Below are 18,225 nucleotides of genomic sequence, written 5' to 3' on the forward strand. Positions count from 1 at the left end.
AGTCCGAGACTTAAGAAAATGTACCACTAGGGACATGAAAATAGCTTATAGGATAAAATCAGCAGTTAATGCGCTTGGGGCAGAAGTTGCCTTTTTATTTCTGTTCATATGGCAACTAGCAGGACAGGGCATTTTAAGGTCCCCAGGGGCTGTCTGCAAAACAATAAAGCTACTCCCATTCACTAATGAGAACAGCAATGTATAAAATATGATCTGCAATTCTAATCGATTTCAGTAAAAATAAATAAGAATTACATACTTAAGGTTTATTTTGTTTATTCAGAAAACAAGTTAAGGCATCAGTATTTTAAAATAGAAACATAAACTCTATTTCTGTTTTTCCCCACCAAAACCAGATTGTAAAAACCCTGAATGAGATTTGAATAAGTCAGATCTACTTACATTCAACTATTCAATAATGAACAGTTTCTGATTTCCAGTAAGAAATAGTTCCTCAATATTTATTTTTAAAAACTAACAAATAAAAATTTATCATTAGTTTTCTCCATGCAAAATCGGTGGGACCACAGCAATCTACATAGTGAACAGTTACCATGCTCAGGGAATGCTTATTTTTCTTGTTAAATATCTTGTTTTTTCCAATTTTGCCAATGCAAAAGAATAGAATTATTTATTTCCTCTGTTTTACCAATTAAAATTCAGAGCCAGCACCCTATGTTTAGATGTTGTGAGAATTCAAAGGGCTCATGTGAATTGCATGATAAATAACCTAATTGCATGCACATACTAAATTTTCAGAAATTGGAGTTGCCAACATAAAAGCATCCTATTTAAAGTGCATTACATCAGTATGTGTCTCATTTGTAAACGTTAAAACTGAATATCTGTCTCTAGATCCTGCCAGGGCAAGATCATTCCATAGGACATGTCTCTTGAAGACATCTCCAGGCTACTTTTAACCAGTTCCACAGCATATTAAAAAAAAAAAAAAAAAAAAAAAAAGGAAAGGTGCACAGACACCTTTAACTCTGCTGTGCCCTTGAGGAAAAGTTTTAGAGTTGTTCCAGTTAGAGGGGTTTATTCCAAACTACAGAGGTGCACAGCAATTCCGTTTCCAAGAGATTTAATTCTATCTTCACACTTATATTCTTAAGACAGTCACCTATGATTTTCTGAATGTTATTTTCAAAATATAATGCACATGTCATCATTCACAACCTGAACATGATAACAAAGAGCATTCCCAAAGCATAAAACACAAGGAAAATATTTTGTGTAATATTTTTCTATCTGCTTAAGTCTCTACTTGCATCCTTTAAACATGAACATAAAAATTGTATCAGGTACCAGTTCAGAATTACAATTGTTAAATCATGCTTTTCTCGTCTAAAGAAGTCAGGGATTAAAATTCCTCCATTAGGGCCTTTTAGGGAAATACTTCTAAGCACAGGCTTTTCTCAGATAAATCTTATTAAGAACTTTGATTGTATCAAGGATCAAGCTATCAAATATGTCTTCAGTCATTCTCATCTTCACAGTTAATTCATCATCACCATAGTAAGTCCACTGAGATTCTTCTTTGCAGAGCTCCTGAATCTAAAACATAAAAATTGATATGAATGTTTACTACAAGAATAAGAGCATGATCAGTTCTGAAGGGTACTGAGGCACTGCACCTAATCTAACAACTTTATATATGCATTGTTCATTTATTTAACTTAAACTACTCACAAGAACTGGAAATACTGGATTATTATTGCAAGTGTACTGAAAAGGAAGGCAATAACTTGAAGTTCTGAATTTATTTTAAGTAAACTTGATTCTCACAAAAGCACGAGAAGAGAAAGTAAACTAATCTCCATCTGGGAGTCTGCTTACCAGAATAAGGTCCACTCTGTCTCTCTTACAGTTTCCATACTTGATCATATTAAGGAATTTTCTTTTTGTGTCTAAATCATTCTTTTCCAGGTTCATTATTTTAATAATTTCACCCTGAACAAACATCTACAAAATTAAAAAGGCTGAAAAGAATTCTTCTCATAGGAATTCTGACTCTGTGAAGGTTGCAAATGAGTGACAGGTGCCACTGTGATCATCCAGCTTTAAATCTAGAAACCACCCAAAGTTTAGGGAGCTGTTCTAGAAGCAGCTGATCGATACTGGCCAACCAACACATTTTAAACCTCAGATCACTTTAGAGGTTACACCCACGATAGTTATAACCAGGGAGATTTAGAAGCCCAATTTCTATTCCTCTACACAATTCCATGCTCTTGAAGTATTTAAACTAATCAGCTCAGTCTGTATTTCAGAGCAATTCTGTTTTCTTCCCCAATGACCTCAGTTACACTGCCATAATCCTCCCAAATTTCACATTTTCGTCCTTTTGCCACTGCAACATCTGCTCTCTTCACTGACTCTTGTTATTGTACACTTCACATTTCCAGAATGTACCTTGACATCATTGACATCTGTTCTTCTGCAAAGACTGCTGGAACAGCGAGATCCCAAATTTTCTTTCATCCATGGAAACATATTTGGATTTGCAGTCACCTGATATTCTGCACACAGCAACTCATGGGTCAAATCAAATATAACCTGTGACAACAGACGTACAGCACCAACACAAACTGAATCTCTCACTGGTGCCCTTTCAAAAGTTTTCTCGGTTCTTTTGAAGGATGGTAGGTTGGTGACAGCAGAGGTTTGCATCTCGGGGCAAAATTTCCTAACATCACCTACATCCCTGGTGTTTCCTATAGCTGATGTCACGGTGACCACTGCCTCGAGAGCCTGTAAACCTGCGCAGCAGAAGATATTGGACAGTCACCCGTGAACACTAAGCGTGGGTGGCTTGTACAAGAGGCCTTGATGGGACCCTTTGACCTCCTCGTGTAGGCAGAGGTCCACAAAACTCAATAGTTCCAGGGTTCTGAGGAACATGAAGATCTGTCCAAACTCAGAAGGACATCTAAGGCAGGAGACTTGGACTTTTTAGTCTGCAGCTTTCCAAGAAACTTGACTTTTTCTGAACAGACACGACAGACACTGGGCTAGATGTCCAGGGTCGTATGACTGACGAGCTTTAGCAAACAGCTTGTATCACAGCAAGGACATCATTATTCTAGTAAAATTATCTTGCAGTAGATTACCAGAAGCAGTATTTTGCAACACCTCTTCCAGTGTTCCTTTAGCTATACTGAGTGTTAGCAGCTAAAATAATGCTAAGTACTTGCTAATAGGAGTCAGCCTACAGAACACTAGAGAGGTTTAATAATAGTGCTTTAAAAATACCTGATTATACATCCTCTTGCTTTCTGTTTCCAAATCATTCCCTGGGAGATCATTACATTCAAAGTGCTTTGGCACACTGAAATTTGAATATATGTTTTCTGGGATCCATAATTCTTCTACAGCATATGCAGACAATTTTTTAACATATGAACTGTAATGTGGTATCACAAGAGGAACTTCCACAGTTTTCTTCCAAGGAGCTGAGTGCCACTGATCTAATTTGTACAAGTATTGCTTTTGTGTTTGCCTTGCCAGCATATGTTGGTCAGAATTAGGCTGATCAAAATCTTCAGAGCTTCCAAAAACACCAGCATCAAGGATTTTTAAAAGGAACTTCAGTAGAGAGAAAAAGAAAAGCCAGGTGACGTACTCCGTATTTTCCCACAATTTTTACAGGTATTGAGATTATTAGCAAGTGATTAGGGTTACACTTTAAAGCCATCTTCATACTCATGTGATGAAAGAAAGGCTTACTGATGTGTCATTTAAAAATACCTATTTTAACTGTATTTGGCAGAATTCAGAATTAGAAAGAATTCCAAATTTGGAGTTCTATACAAGTTTTTGACATTTTGAAGCATTTTTGTTCCAAAAGTGAACTACTCTCCCCACTCCCCCCAGAGCAAAACCTTTAACTTTTTGTGGTAATATTTCCTGATGGACTATTTAAGTATAAATTAGACACTGTGGGATTGGAAGCAGCAGGCATCAAAAGCTTCCATTTCATTTGGAGTTCAAGTCTCCCAAGGGGCTGAACAAAAAGGGAGAGTCTGGCAGCTCTGAGGGTCTTGACTTTGCTAGAAGCTGCCTGCAGAGCTAATACCAAATTAGAAAGCTGCAGGTCTCACAGTCAGGAGCTGCAGAGGAGGCAGGCAGATGATCTGACAGGTGTCCAGGTTTGCTCTGAAATTAATCAGAATTGAAGTTTGTGCAGATTTATCAGTTTTCACTAACTGACAAATTCCCACAAAAAAGTTGTGTTTGCTTTGTTTGGACTAGCTGTAGTCATGATTCCCCTGCTCAGCTCATCCTTGTCCCCCCATACACTTGCTGTCCACTGGCTGCAGGATAATTCCTTAAATGTGCAATCAGTCAGATTAAGTGAGCAATCTGGTTCCAAATGTTGACATGATGTAATTTTTATGGATAATAAAAAACAACTGGGCAATATAATGCATAGACCCAATTTCAGGTCCAATGCTTTAGACAAAAACTTTCTCACTGTACTTACTGGCAGAGTAGTTGGAGAAGTCTCTGAAGATGAATAAAATATCTTGTCTGCTTTTGATCCGTGTTTTCTTTTAATCTTCTTATATTCTTTAACTGCATCATCTACAAATTTAGTTACAATTCTCTCTGCTACCGTGTGACAACTACGAATGCTAAGCATATCAAAACCACACAGTAAAACATCAGAAACATTTGCTGATTGTTCAGGTAAGATAGCAACTGAATTTTCTTTGAGGAGAAACAGTTTCTGATTGTCTTCTTGTCTTAGGCCTTTGCCATAATTCATTGTGTCTTTTTCAAAGGCACTTTTATATTTGTGTTGAGCCGTTTCAGAAACTGCAATTAAAGTGTCAAACAGAAGCTTTGTACCGAGTTCACTTGCAATGTCATCAGCAAGTTTATTTCTTTTCTGATCTTCTACCAAGCAACAAATATTTTTGCTTGTGTTTACCTCATCTCTGTTGGTTTTCATTAGAAGCACATCTGCAAATATCCTTTGTTTTATTTGTGCCAGTTCTGTTTTTTCTTTATCTGATCCCAAGCATATTAAGTTATTTGGACAGAGGAACTCATTACACTTACACGGGTCAGAATGTGGAAACTTTTGCCCTTTTCCAGACTGCAAGGCAGTATGTAACCTAGACTGGTTTTCTTTCACTTCTGATTCTCCTGCACTTTTTGTGTCTTCTGCTTTCTCCTCTGTAAACCCTGCTCTCTGCTCACCGTCTTCAGAATATTTGCAGTCTCCATTGAAGGATTCCTCATCACAGGAGTCAGAGTCTTCATCCCCAGTGTAATCGGAACCATTTTCATTAGCCCCCAAGAGATGTGAAATCTCATCAGGTCTGACAAAGATGCCACAGTGCTGAGCACACTCAAAATACTTCACCCCTTGATAAGTTCCAGCGTTATCACCTTCAGCTTTGTCAAGTGCAACACCAGCCCAATGGCCACTATCAAAAGAAGTCCGTCCTTTGAACATCAGGGTTCCAGGCTGGGTCTGCTTTACTAACACCCTGTCCCCAATTTCAAAAGATAATAGTGGGTCATCACTGTCCTCCTCATCTTTGGGCAGTGTTAAGGATGTTTTGCATTGTTTCATCATGAAGTCGGGACTTTTACTGGCCTGATCAGAAGAAACAGTGTTTGACACAGGCAGAAACTCCAAATGCTGCAAAGCTGCCTCCTGTTCTCTTTGTTGGTATTCTGAACCCTCTTTTGCACTGGAAATAGTTTTAACTAAAGATTGTTCCAAGAGACTACCGTCCTGAGTTGAAAAAGCATCAGTTTTCTCTCGATTGAGCAGGGGAAATTCTTTAGGCAGAGTGTTATCGGGTAATGGGGGTAATGCATCCATTTTCAGTGATACATCTTCATCCATACACTGTCTAGTCTCTGAGACTGTCATTTGTTCTGGTGGAGATGGGAAGTCATCCATACTGAAGGTAGAATCATCATTTTTCATTGCATCTGCACCTAAAGGGGGAGGAGGAAGATCTTCACTGGGAAATGACAAATCCTTTTTATTAGGGGATGGCAAGTCAGCACTTCCATAGGACAATACTTCATCAGCAGGAGACAGGATTTCTGACAACGTATCCTCATCAGTTGGAGGGACACCCTCGTCACTAATAAAAATGGTGTCACCTTCACCTTTGGAAGAGCAGTTCTCAGCTTGAAACAATTGCCTTTTTGAGGAGAAAGGAGAAAACAGTCCCCTCCTTGCTTCCTTTATGGTTTGTCTTTCACTTGTTGAGTTGTTTTGATTTCCTGTGGCCACCTTTTGCAAAGACTCCAGTGAATTGGTCTCTGGGTGGACTTCCTCAGAAATTCCTGGCACGGATGTGGGCAGAGATACAACCTTACTGAGTTTACTGGGTGTGAGTCTCTCATTCAAAAGCTGTGCATGATTATTTTTGCCTCCTGAAACTGATAAGTTTCTTGAAGATAGACATGTTATTAATTTGTTATTTGTAGTATCTTTGTCAGGAACACTGTCTCCTTGCCACCTAAGTTGGTCAGTAACCAAATCTAGATGTTTCAAAGAACCTGTCAGTGGAAACCCCATTAGGTCTTTATTTTGATCTACAAATAATCTGTTAATTCCACCATCCTTTTTCACTCTGCTAGTTGTAGAACTAAGTTTCGTTGTGTTCATTTTAGGTGAGTAAATATCATCACTGCTTGAAGAGCTGGCAACAGCATCTTTACCCTGTTTTATGATCTGCTGAGAACAGGTTTTGTTTCTATTGTAATTTTCCGAGGTACCCAGGTGTTTCTCATCCATTCCCTTGGCAGGGTTATCAGGTTGGGAGAAATCTGCTGACTTTGGTTTGGAGGCATTTATTTTGCCTGATGGAATGAAAGCAAGCAAATCATCCGTGCAGACACGATCTGAAACATCTCCAGGGTATTTCTGGGAGTGTGATGAAGTCTCAGTGCTGTCATCGTCAGGCACTTCATGATCATCATGTTTGTCACTCGGTAATGTCTCCTTTCCATTACTTATTGCTATTAGCATCTCTTTTGAAACATTAGGAAACACATCAGCGTTGTCAGAGACAAACTCTTCTGGGATGCTAACATCTGTGTCCTGTCCGTTTTTCAGCTCTAACTCAGAGTCTGAAATGGAGCTTTCTGAGATATCAATCCAAATTGCAGACACCTTCTGAAACTCTGGGAGTGAAGAGTCTGATTTGGCACTTTCACATCTCGGAGAGAAGTTGTTTGACTTGGACGATGATTCAGTAGAAGCTAATCCTTCAGAAAAAGCTTTTAAATTCAGTTCTTCATCAGAAGCTTCATGAGAAATATGGTCCAAATGCTTCAAACACTGACTAGCATCCACCTGATGGATCTCATGAGGAACAGGCATTTCCACTTCTTTAACTGAAACATTTAAAAGAAATTAAAAAAAAAAAAATAAAAAATCAGCATTTCAGAAAAAAAAATGTTTAATAGAAGAGGTTGCCAACAGGTAGTTTAGGATGCAAATCCAGTAATCCTGAGCTGTAAAGTACATTCAGAAGACAGTAGCATTAAATACATAGCCAAGATTAGGACTGATTTTAATATTACTGTACCAAAAAAAAAATTTAAAAAATCAGACATCAAATAAAGATGAGGAACTCAGTAATGTAGCAAATACAATAGTGTCCAGTGTAGCTGATGAGAAGAGTTTGAGTGCAGGATTTTTATAAAGATCTGTATTATTTTAGCCCTATAAGTAGCTTCACTCCCTGATACAAGTAGGAGGCTATTATCCTCTATGGACAAACTCCAGGAAGAGCCATTACTCAGGCCGTACATTAAATAACAACAGAAACCCTACTGGGAAAAGGTATTTCTTACCTTCTGACAAAGAGATTTCAGAAGGTGCTTTTTCATCTATACGTGCGATTTCCAGTTTTCTCTCAGAGTTTGTGCTAAATCTGAAAACATAACGTTATAGTTGAATTACATTGAAGTTACAAAGTGTATGGTACGCACGGTCATTCAAGAATGTTGAGTAGAACATTAAATATCTTTGGGTGTATTTGCTACCTACAGACAGCATAATGCAAAGTGGTTTACCTGTTACTTCAGATGCTTTCTGTCTAGCCCACAGCCTTCTGAAGACAATTCCACCCCTGCCCAAAACACCCCTTTGACTGTCTCCATAGAATTAGATCGTCTGGTAAAGCTTGGCAGAGAGTGCTTGATGAATGTGACAAGAATTATATCAAACTCCTTTTACAAAAGGATTTTTGGTGTTGGATTTTTTTTGTTTGTTTGGTTTGGCCTCTGTGTGTTGGGGTTTTGTGTTTGGTTTTGTTGGGGGGTTTTAAGCTATACAAGACCAAAAAAAATGTCTTTCAGGTCTGCCTCTGCTTTCCAGAAGAGGACCACAGCCATGGGTATAAAACAAGCAAGGCAAGGTTTGACATGTCAGTAAGAGAACTGGAAGGTAGGACTGAGAGTTTCAGCCTTGACAGGTACAGTACCTCTGTTCTTCTGATGACCTTTCTTTTCTTAACTGGGTTTTCACTAATGTAACTCCATTTGAAATCAACGTTGATCTTCTTTCCTCATCTTCATCATCAGAGGAAGGATCCTTCTTCTTTTTCCCAGCCTGCAGAGAGTAGGATCAAGAATCACTGAATATACAGCAAACCTAAAGAATACCAGTGAATTGCTACTGGACTTGCCCAAAACCCAAGAGCACTATTTGAACACGATACAACAAAACCTCAGTACAACTTCAGCTTCTCTGTCTGCAAGCTGAGTACCAAGCACAATATCTCCATGACAGCCAATACTAAGGATTTCTTCTGCCAAAAGTTTATGTGAGAAAAACCCAGATGAATTATAATCTTGCCACATGCCTGAAATGGGCTGCAAGGGTCCTGCTTTTCTCTTAGACTTTTATGACTGCTTTGATCCTCATGTGCTTTCTCTACTTCTTCTAAGGATGATGTAGCAACACCTGAAATACACAGATTATTGGCACAGAAGGCAAATACAGGGTGATTCTTTATCTCAGCTACACAAAGCAGCCATGACTACAAGGATCTAAGGCTTGCTGCTGGAGTTTATGGCAGCCCATGGAAAGATTTCTCTTTGCCTGAGGTACAGGATTTCTTTCAGGCAATTTGATGTCCACATGCTCAAAGCTAGGCTTAAGAATCTAGTTAACATGCAGCCTATACCAGACTTCTGTCATTAAGACCGCTGTTTTTAAGTCTAAATTGCACAATTCTATAGTCTCCCTCACTGAGGTATCTAGGAGTAAATACAGAAAGATAGTTCATTGAAAGAATAACACAAATACAAAATATTGCCACAATATGTAAATATTTATAATACAGAGATTATGCATATCCAGAACTATGTAAATGATATAACTGACTCATATATAAACAGCCAGTTTTATTTGTATATGTCCTACTGAGAGGAAGAAATATGAACTGGAGATAAAACCTGGAAATAAAAATAACTCCAGCGTGTCCTGTCGAAGTCTATCTTCGACTGATCTATGTTCTTTTAAAAAGAACACCCTTAAATTATTTTTAAAATGCCTCAAAAGAGAGTAAATTGTTAATGACACAATCAGAATAAGTTATGATTTTGTTCTAAGGAAACAGCGTAATCATATCTCATAATAAACCTTTGAGATATCTCCACCATCTTGCCTAGCAATGATTTATATATTGGGTCTAGTGAGCAAGACACTTAGGTAATAAATGAGAAGATTGTCTCTCCTTCTGTCTGGATTAAAGTTTGATGGAAGTGGTTGAAACAGATTGGACATAATAGCATTAAATATGATTTACCAGTTCCTTGAAGAGTATTTTCTGCCTGAACCAGGCATAAGTTACACAAAGTAGAAAGCATCCCCAAGCCTTTCACTGTGAACTTGCTGTCACATGGATTAATATCTTCATTGTCTTCAGGATCTATCTTTGGGTTTGAAATAAGCACCTCTTCCTCCAGCACAGATTCCTACAATGTAAATATTTAAGTGACAGAGTTAATGTCTTAAGGGAAAAGGACTTTGCTGGCAGAAAGAATAATTAAGAGATCAGAAATTAAATCTGCATGTCCACGCTGAGATATATAAGCACGTATGGACCCCTGGGCATACATACCCACACTGGGGCTGTGTCACTGGTGTAGGAAATAGGAAAGGGACTAGTCTGTGCAGCTGCTATGGGTAAATAATAGTTTACTGCACTTTTGGTTTAGTTTCTCCCGAAGCAGCACAGCACGTACCCACAGATGTCTTAAACACATTGTCACCAGTTAGCCACATGGAGAAAATGTAAGGGGCAGGGAAGTTGTGGTAAATCAGCCTGTGTCAAAATTTAGTCTTTAGCTGAAGAGCACATCATCAACACACAAGTCTGATTTCTACTTGATCTTCGTAACTGCCACATGAGTCTTGTGCTGGTCCTATCTTAAGGAAAATCTAACCTGGGGCACCATTTCTTCAGGCAGAACTGGAGTTCCAGAGGTGATCCTTACTGGAAACAGACACTTTCTGCCTGCTCCTGTAATGGGGGTAGATGCAGGTTCATCCATTCTAGCTGAATTTGCATGTTCCAGAGGTAATAAAACATGATCCTGAGCATCAAGCTCTGAAAGGTACAAAATTAAGTTACAATGTGTCCAATGCTGCATTTTTTTCCCCCACTAATAAATTTATTGTCGTTTTGTGTTTAGCTCTGTCAAAAAAGGCTTAAACGTATATTTATAGTTTGAGTAACTTGGTTTTACTCTACATGTTCCTTGTCACACCAGCAGAAGCCAAAAGGACCTTATTTATCCTGTCATCACCTTACGTATCATCCAGTTACATGGGAGCATCTGTAAAGCCCACTTCCAGAAACTTCTCCACTCTTTCTCTCTTTCTTCATCTATGCATAGCCATTACCTCAACAAAACAATTTACACCTTTGTTACACCTTCTTCTTGTTAATCCTGAACAGATCCTGGTACCAAAACCCAACCTGGTGGTAACCAAGGAACAGATCAACATCACAAGTTGCCTCTGGTGGGCAGATTAGCTCCAACAGTCCTCTTCTGAGCTGTTCTTTGGAGCAGTTCAGATGATCTTTCAGACTTCAACTTTTGCCCCAAGTCATTCAGTCTGACTGAGTAGTCACAAACATGGTTTGCTACAGGAGTCTTCTTTATTGGGTACCTGTGTTTTTGCAGTCTTCAAACAAAAAGACCGAGCCTGTGGTTTGACTAGTAGCACCACACACTTTCTTGGCCGTCATTTCAGATGCATCAGGACCTCGTAAACCAAGGGTCTGCTCCAAACCTGGGGACTCCTCTGCCTGTTTCTGGTACTGTACCAGTGTTTTCTTGTTGTCAGTAGAAAAGCTGTAAACAGTTAGACAAGGAATTAATGATTGGGAGTTGGTTTTGTGTTCCCAAGTTAATCATGACCGATCTATATGAAGTCAATAAGGGTATGAATTAAATTCTTCTGGTATGCTTGATAGTACTAGTAGAGTGCTCACATACACATATGTTTATAAACCAGCAAATTAGTAGAGCCAGAAGCACTCTGAATAGTGTATTTATTTCTCCATTACCCTCCCTCTCACTTGATACTGTATTTTTATGTAGTCAGGTTTCTAATCTTTACAGGCAAGAATAGGAGAAGACTGAAGAAATCATCAGCATTGAAAAGGCAAAACCAGAGTCAAACTTTGAACCTGTGTGCCTCCCACATTTCCAGTCGATGATACCATATCAGATTCCAACAGATCTCATTAAATTTTCCACTTTAAATACAGCATCACAACTTTATGGACATCAGCTACTGATTGTGATGGTGACTTTGAACTTTCTAAGCAGTCTCCTTACTGCAGAAGCACAAGGCAACACAATTCATAGCACAGACTTTTCCGTTAGTGGTACAAGTTCTAGAATACACAGGTGAGTAAGTTACTCTGTCCAGAAAAAACAGCAGTCTACATGTGGGCTTTTTGTTTTGGTTCTTTGATTTTTACTACAAGCATACTTTAAAGAGCTAAACATGTTCTTGAATAGATTATAATTAACAATATAATAGGGTCTAGAAGCTAAAACCCTATTCGTTTTTCTTTAATGTGAAAAAGACAGGCCTATGTACTATTCAACACCACTAATGTTTAATAACTTCAAAATAAGTATCCCAATTCAGAAGATATATTCCCAATTCTTAGCTAAAAACCTGTCCATCTACTATAATCACAAGTTTCTATATTCCTTCTTGCTAGTATTTAACATCCATTAACAAAAACCCCAAACCAGCAGCTTTTTCTGTGTATTGGTAATCTATTATTTCAATTTGCTTTCATTTTTAATGTTATTTCCCTAACGCTTTCAGCCCTGATCATTAACTGTTCTCCTGATCCGTGTATGATAGGAGCATACCTGCGCTGATGGATGGACAGTGTCATTACCACCCCGCACTCTTACACGGGAAAGATCTACCCACAATCACAGTGCAGCCAGAGTCTGGGTGCATTGTGAGTTCCACCAGGCCCCGTCTGCTCTAGACTGACGCCAATATTCACTGTTCTCCTATGAGCAGCCTTGTCAGTAATAAGAAGTGAAAGCACAGCCAAGAAACCTTTTAAAGATTCCTGTGACTTGTAATCAATAACACCATGAATTATAGATCGGTTCCATGCAGGGATTTATTTGAAAGCCTTTCCCTGTGGGGACTTAAGTAAATGCACAAACCTGACTCACCAGTCTGCTAAAGGTCTGGCTAACACTGAATGAAAGGGTTTTTTAAATTCATATAGATATATATTTGTCTTTAACTGACTTTTTTTTTTTTCTGAAACAAAATAGACTTTTTTTTTTTTTTTTTTTTTTTTAAAAAAGGAAGACTGCTGTTATGAGCAGTGTGGCTGCTGCTGGGTCCTCACCTGCACTGCCCAGCTCCTCCAGCTCAGCGGGAAGCAAATGGGGACGCAGGGGACACAGCACTTTCTCAGAGCAGTCTGACCGAGCTCCTGAATTACCTCTGACTGGAGCAGTTTACATGACACCTCCACGCTTCAGTTTAAGCATAAAATTAAGCCCTGTGTAGTACAAAAAGCCTTCCATGGTTAAATCCTAAGTGAAACACAAACCTGCTCTGAGGGGTTAAGTGATACATAGGCTTAGAGCCAGAGGATGACAAAGGAGCCAATTTCACCAATTAAATCAATACATTGCTACTCATTCCTTATGGGTATTTTGAAGTCTAATTAATATATAGTTGCAAAGTGTTTTGAGTTTGTACTTAAAAGCCACCGTGAAAATGTGAACTATCATTAGCAGTTATGTGGCATCATTAAACAACATCCTGGTTATTAATGCTATGTAAATTAGCTTGCCTAGACCTGATGTCAAAGTTACACTTGTTCCTAACATGGCAGCGGCAGTCCCCAGCCCCACAGACAGGTAACAGTGCTTAACGTTTTACAGGGGAGATATTTGCAGTGAAATGTGTTTACCTGCTTGCACAAAAATGCAAGGTTTAAAATTATTCTATAAAGCCTGCAAGGATTAGCTTTCTTAAAGCATGGAGGATTGTGACACTGAATGCAAGAGCAAGGAGCCAGCCTAATGAAATCGCAGCTGCCTGGGGAACAAATATTACTCCACCTTTTGCACTCAGGATTAAATAGTTTGTTACCCTGTGTAGCCCCCTTCCAGGGGCAATAAGCTTATGATGGCAGACCAACATGGCTTTTTTCAGCATGAATCAGACTTGAAATGATGAATGTATTCTACCTGAAGAATTTACCAAGTGATATGGAAAGGATCTCCAGCTATGGAGCCAGCCAGACACCTTAATTTACTCGATGCTGTTCACATACCTTGCAACAAGCTGGTCCTTGCCCTGAGGAGTTAACCATTTTGGATACCAGCTGGTAGGTTGGACATATGGAGGACACAAATAAATAATGAGACAATATTGGTCAGAATGGTAAGCAGTGATCTTGACGCATCAACTGCTTGAACACAGAGGTTTTAAAAATTTATCATTATAAAACTCTCTCTTGGGAACATTTATGTACGACACAGTTATCTAGGGCATAACTGCTTCCATCTTCTCCACTGGATTGGTTATCTTCAGCTATTGCTATTGTTTTTACTTACCCCTCCCATTTCTTGCTTTGTTCACTCTTTAGCTGGACACAGCTCATGCTATTCCCTGAGAGATCAGGCCTTCCTGGGTGGATTGTAGACTCTGCTGAAGAGGAGTGTAACTTTGGACTAGAAATAAGTCTCATTGTCTTCAGATTTATTGCTTCTTCAGTTGCTGGGGTCCTTGCAAGCTAAAAGGAAAAGATAATACATAAGGTTTCAGATGGGTTCCTTGGCTGTTGTGTCAGCTCTGACTTCAGCCATCATCCACTCAAAAAACCCACCGAGACATCTAGTGACTGTGACTTAAACTCTTGCTTCTCAGCCAAATTATGCATCTTTTCCTGGAGTTGTGCTGTTGAATCCTTCATCATCAAGATTTCTCTTTGCTGCTTTAGTAAGAGTTTTCTTTCTTGATGGGCTGCCCTGTACATGTTTTGCAGGTGCTGGATTTCTGCCTAAAGAAAGTAGAAAAAGAAAGGCGGATAAGAGAGCTAAGATAAAAAGAGACCTACTTAAAAATGTGTATAGTATTTCTTAATGTAAGGCCATACTACTCATAAAATATCCTGAAAATTCAAACTGCAGGTTTTGATCTTTTTTTTTTGTAAACACTTTTTGCAGTTTTATTTTTCACTAATGCTGACTAGGGGTTACTTGTGAAAACTGATGACAGGTAAGGGGATATTTCACTGCCTGAGAGATGGGGTGTCTGAGAGCTGAGACCTTTGGAAATGAATATTATGAATTCAGGTCATCCAAAACTACAAGATGCTTGTGGTTTGCACTATGTTTCCATAGGAATTCCCTGAAGTAAAGGAGAGGCTTGTACTACATAAGGAGTAGGACAAATTTTCTGACTGCAAATTGTAATTACGACCTCAGCATTCCCCTCAGTAGCAGGAGAACTGAGACTATAAAATTAGCTGTCAGATTTATTTAATATATTTCAACATCAGAAGCATAAATCTGCATAAATCAGTGGAAGCCTACATTATATGACCTGTTTGTTATGGCACAAATAGAAAAATCCACAATAACAGTGGAGTAGCAGAAAAGAAAAAAAAAAAAAGCTGTTTTCATGTTGCCTTTTCTCTAAGATTTACAGTGCTGACTTTGGCACAAAACCCACCTCTCTGAATGTAGGAAGCAAAGCAGAATAACACATGTGAAATCACACCAGCGAGTTTTTGTTTTTGTTTTGTTTTTTTTTTAAAAAAAAAACACAAACTCCACTTGCTCCAGCAGCTCCAGACACCTCCTGTGTTGCATCCTCCTGCTGTTTAGAAGATGAAATCCAGCTCCTCTGGCTGCAGCATTACCTGCTCCTGTCTCAGCTCCATCAGGACTCTGCGCTGTCTTGCGGCCATGGCAGAGGCTCCCTTACGATCTTGCAGGTTTTCCAGACAGCTGGAGACCAGACAAGGATGGGGATCACAATCAGATAATTAAACGCCATGAATTTTATGCCCTTCAGAAGACAATGCCAGGGATAGGAGCAAAGCTCTTCTCGGAGCAGCAATCGCTACGGAAGGCTCTGCAGGAAGTTCTGCTGGACTCGGAGGACATCTCACCCCCCTGGCGCCATGTCACCCCGACCTCTGCCAAGGCCGCCGCCCTTCCCTGAGCACTCGGGACACAGCACCAACCCCTCAGGGACACCATGAGCTGGGGGGGCTCAAACTGTACCTCACGGTGCCCCAGCCCACCGCGGCCGCCTCACACGAGGGGCCCTCAGCCCAGTCAGCGCTGGGGAGGGGCTCACACCCCACCTGAGGGAGGCTGCACAGGGAACTCAGCTGTGCCCTGAGAGAATAAAACTGTGCAGACTCCTCTCCTGCTTCACCTGCATTTACTCCGTAAGAAAAGGATTTTATATTTGCTCTCTTCCCCCGAGCCGGGACAGTTTTTTTTTCCTCTAAGCAGTCAGCGACACCCCCTCCTCCTGCTGGAGGACTCGTCCCGTGAGGGCAGGCCTGTGGTGTCCTGCCCACGCGTCTCCCCCTCACCGTTTCTGGTGGCTCAGCCAGGCCAGCTCAGCTCTGGCTTTCTCCCGGAGAGCTTTTTTGCGGAGTTTGAGGAGGGCGGCCTGGTGTCGAGCTCGCAGCTCTTCTCCCCTCAGGCACTGCTCCGCCAGGGCCAAGCTGAAATGGCGGAAGCTGCTGGAGCCTCCATAGTGCCGGCCGACTTCGCTCCGCTGGGGACAGAGCAGAGCCTCGTGATTACCACAGAAATGCTGCGCAGATGACAAGAGGGGACTAGAAGCCAAAAAATCCCCCCAAAACTAATCCAAAGGCTTGGTGTTACCTGGCTGTTGGAGCTGGCCTGCTCGCTGCTCCCTCCAGAGGCGTCCCTACAGGGCAGATTCACTGGAGGTGGCAACAGATTCAAGGTTTGATGATCGGTCAGCGGCTTCCCATCTTCTGCTGGCAGGGTCCCTAAGGAGAAGATTTAAAGTCACATTTCTCTGTAACAAGGAAAAAAAGACCCCCAAATTGGTTCCCATAGTACATGAGTTAAGCTCGCATCCATCGGTGGATTCAAGGCGCCGTTGCAGGTACTTGGCAGCCAGGTCTGTGCATTGCCCTCAGCAAGAGCCTGAGGGGAGTCACCCCACAGCTGTTCACTTACAGGAGACAATTATGAACACCAACCTCGCCTTCAAGTAATGGTTATGGTAAACAGGTAAAAAGAAAAAAAAAAAAAAGGGGGGGGACCTATAAATAGGGTAAATAACTCCCAACTCCCAAGATTATTTTCTGTAGGAGGGTTAGGAGTACAAAGGGAGAGTGCTACAGTTTAAATCTGCATAATGAATATAAGTATTTAGGTGACAATTTTAAAAAAAATCAGTTAACAAATTAGTGAAATTTGCCGTTATGTGTTCCAGCCCCTGGATGCCGTGCTGTTTCTCATGCTGTGCTAGGAAGTGGTGTTTGCCCAATACCACCAAGTTCTTTAACTTAGCGTTCACCTTCTTGAAGCGCCGAGCAGTAAAAAACGTCTGGGACAAGGAGGTTGATTTCTCCCCCTATTTTGGGATCCACTGGGCTGCCATCTCTTTTCATCTTCAGTGCAGATTTTTTCAGTGAATGCATCTCTTGATTGCTGAGGTAAAAAAGAAAGGAAGCATTTTCTTGTTTCGGTCAGATATACTATTTCTATTCCTAGCTTTCATAGCAAAGTGCTCCATGGAGGCTGACTCTTTTTCAGACTAACATGGTGCTCATTTTTATGCAATATTGAGAGTTTTACCTGTGCAAAAGTGCCTTTCTGGTAATTGTATCTGTAAGACTCTAGAAGTAGTTCTCAGGTCTTTAATCTATGTCACTTTAAATGAGTGTTAAAATGTGCATAGGCCAAGGTATATTATGGTAAAGCGAAATGAGGAAAATCATGTTGTCCCATAAATTTCAAAGGGGCTTCTAACTTTTAAAGAATGCAAAATCTCCCACAACATTAGAAAAATGTTGATACTATGGTTTGTGCATAAATCAGAGTAGACTGTATCGCAAAGATGGATACCTCACAGCAGAGATCTCAATGAATAAAACAGTTAGGCCATAGTCTTAAAGACAACTTGACAGCCATGTAAACTGTTCTTAAATGGCTTGAAATGAACATCTATTTTAGAAACACAGTGCAAAGGCTTTAGTGCCCCAAGACATTCCTATAGTCAAGCCACAGGCTAAACCATCAGTGCCTCCTTGTATACTGCCTTCTGTACCTGCCAGCTGTGTTGTCACCTCCCAGTTGGCGTCCTCTCCGCGTTTGCTCCGCACAGTCCAGTCTTGGCGCAGAAGGATAACTGCCTCTGGAGCTACTGCGCTCCTGCAAACACAGAAATTGTCAGTAGACCTGAATGATTTATTTGAAAGGCAGAATTTTTAAGCCTTCTTTTAAGCCTTCTTCCCTCATCCTCTTGGGAAAGCCCTTTGTAGTAGAGAATGCTTTTCACATGCCAATAATTCTTTAAGAGTTGGATACTACTCACAGTGAAATAACTGTGGGCATATGGAAGTAAGGTAGTATAACAGCTCACAAACTGTTGCGTGTTTAGAGCTGCTTTCATGGGAGTCAGGCTGTGTTCATCCTAAGAGCTTTAAAAAAAGAAGACTT

General features: G+C 40.2%; 1 protein-coding gene across 1 annotated transcript in view; it reads right to left on the minus strand.

The window, feature by feature from the left end:
- Nucleotides 1-288: 288 nt before the first annotated feature.
- LOC113486552 (centrosome-associated protein 350-like) overlaps nucleotides 289-18,225 on the minus strand; it is a 43,071-nt gene continuing 25,134 nt past the window's right edge. The window contains exons 15-32 of the mRNA XM_026860606.1: nucleotides 17,834-17,937; nucleotides 17,081-17,214; nucleotides 16,414-16,544; nucleotides 16,116-16,303; nucleotides 15,429-15,516; nucleotides 14,391-14,564; nucleotides 14,119-14,297; nucleotides 11,168-11,352; nucleotides 10,489-10,601; nucleotides 9,798-9,966; nucleotides 8,850-8,950; nucleotides 8,469-8,596; nucleotides 7,837-7,916; nucleotides 4,487-7,374; nucleotides 3,256-3,588; nucleotides 2,416-2,559; nucleotides 1,840-1,965; nucleotides 289-1,557 (exon numbers count right to left, since the gene is read on the minus strand). Of these exons, the coding sequence (XP_026716407.1) occupies nucleotides 1,402-1,557; nucleotides 1,840-1,965; nucleotides 2,416-2,559; nucleotides 3,256-3,588; nucleotides 4,487-7,374; nucleotides 7,837-7,916; nucleotides 8,469-8,596; nucleotides 8,850-8,950; nucleotides 9,798-9,966; nucleotides 10,489-10,601; nucleotides 11,168-11,352; nucleotides 14,119-14,297; nucleotides 14,391-14,564; nucleotides 15,429-15,516; nucleotides 16,116-16,303; nucleotides 16,414-16,544; nucleotides 17,081-17,214; nucleotides 17,834-17,937 (5,421 nt within the window). The 3' untranslated portion in view covers nucleotides 289-1,401. The remainder of the gene's footprint in view (nucleotides 1,558-1,839; nucleotides 1,966-2,415; nucleotides 2,560-3,255; nucleotides 3,589-4,486; nucleotides 7,375-7,836; nucleotides 7,917-8,468; nucleotides 8,597-8,849; nucleotides 8,951-9,797; nucleotides 9,967-10,488; nucleotides 10,602-11,167; nucleotides 11,353-14,118; nucleotides 14,298-14,390; nucleotides 14,565-15,428; nucleotides 15,517-16,115; nucleotides 16,304-16,413; nucleotides 16,545-17,080; nucleotides 17,215-17,833; nucleotides 17,938-18,225) is intronic.

Source organism: Athene cunicularia, assembly GCF_003259725.1.
Source record: "Athene cunicularia isolate RWA chromosome 17 unlocalized genomic scaffold, athCun1 chr17_part1, whole genome shotgun sequence".
NCBI classification, from domain to species: Eukaryota; Metazoa; Chordata; class Aves; order Strigiformes; family Strigidae; genus Athene; species Athene cunicularia.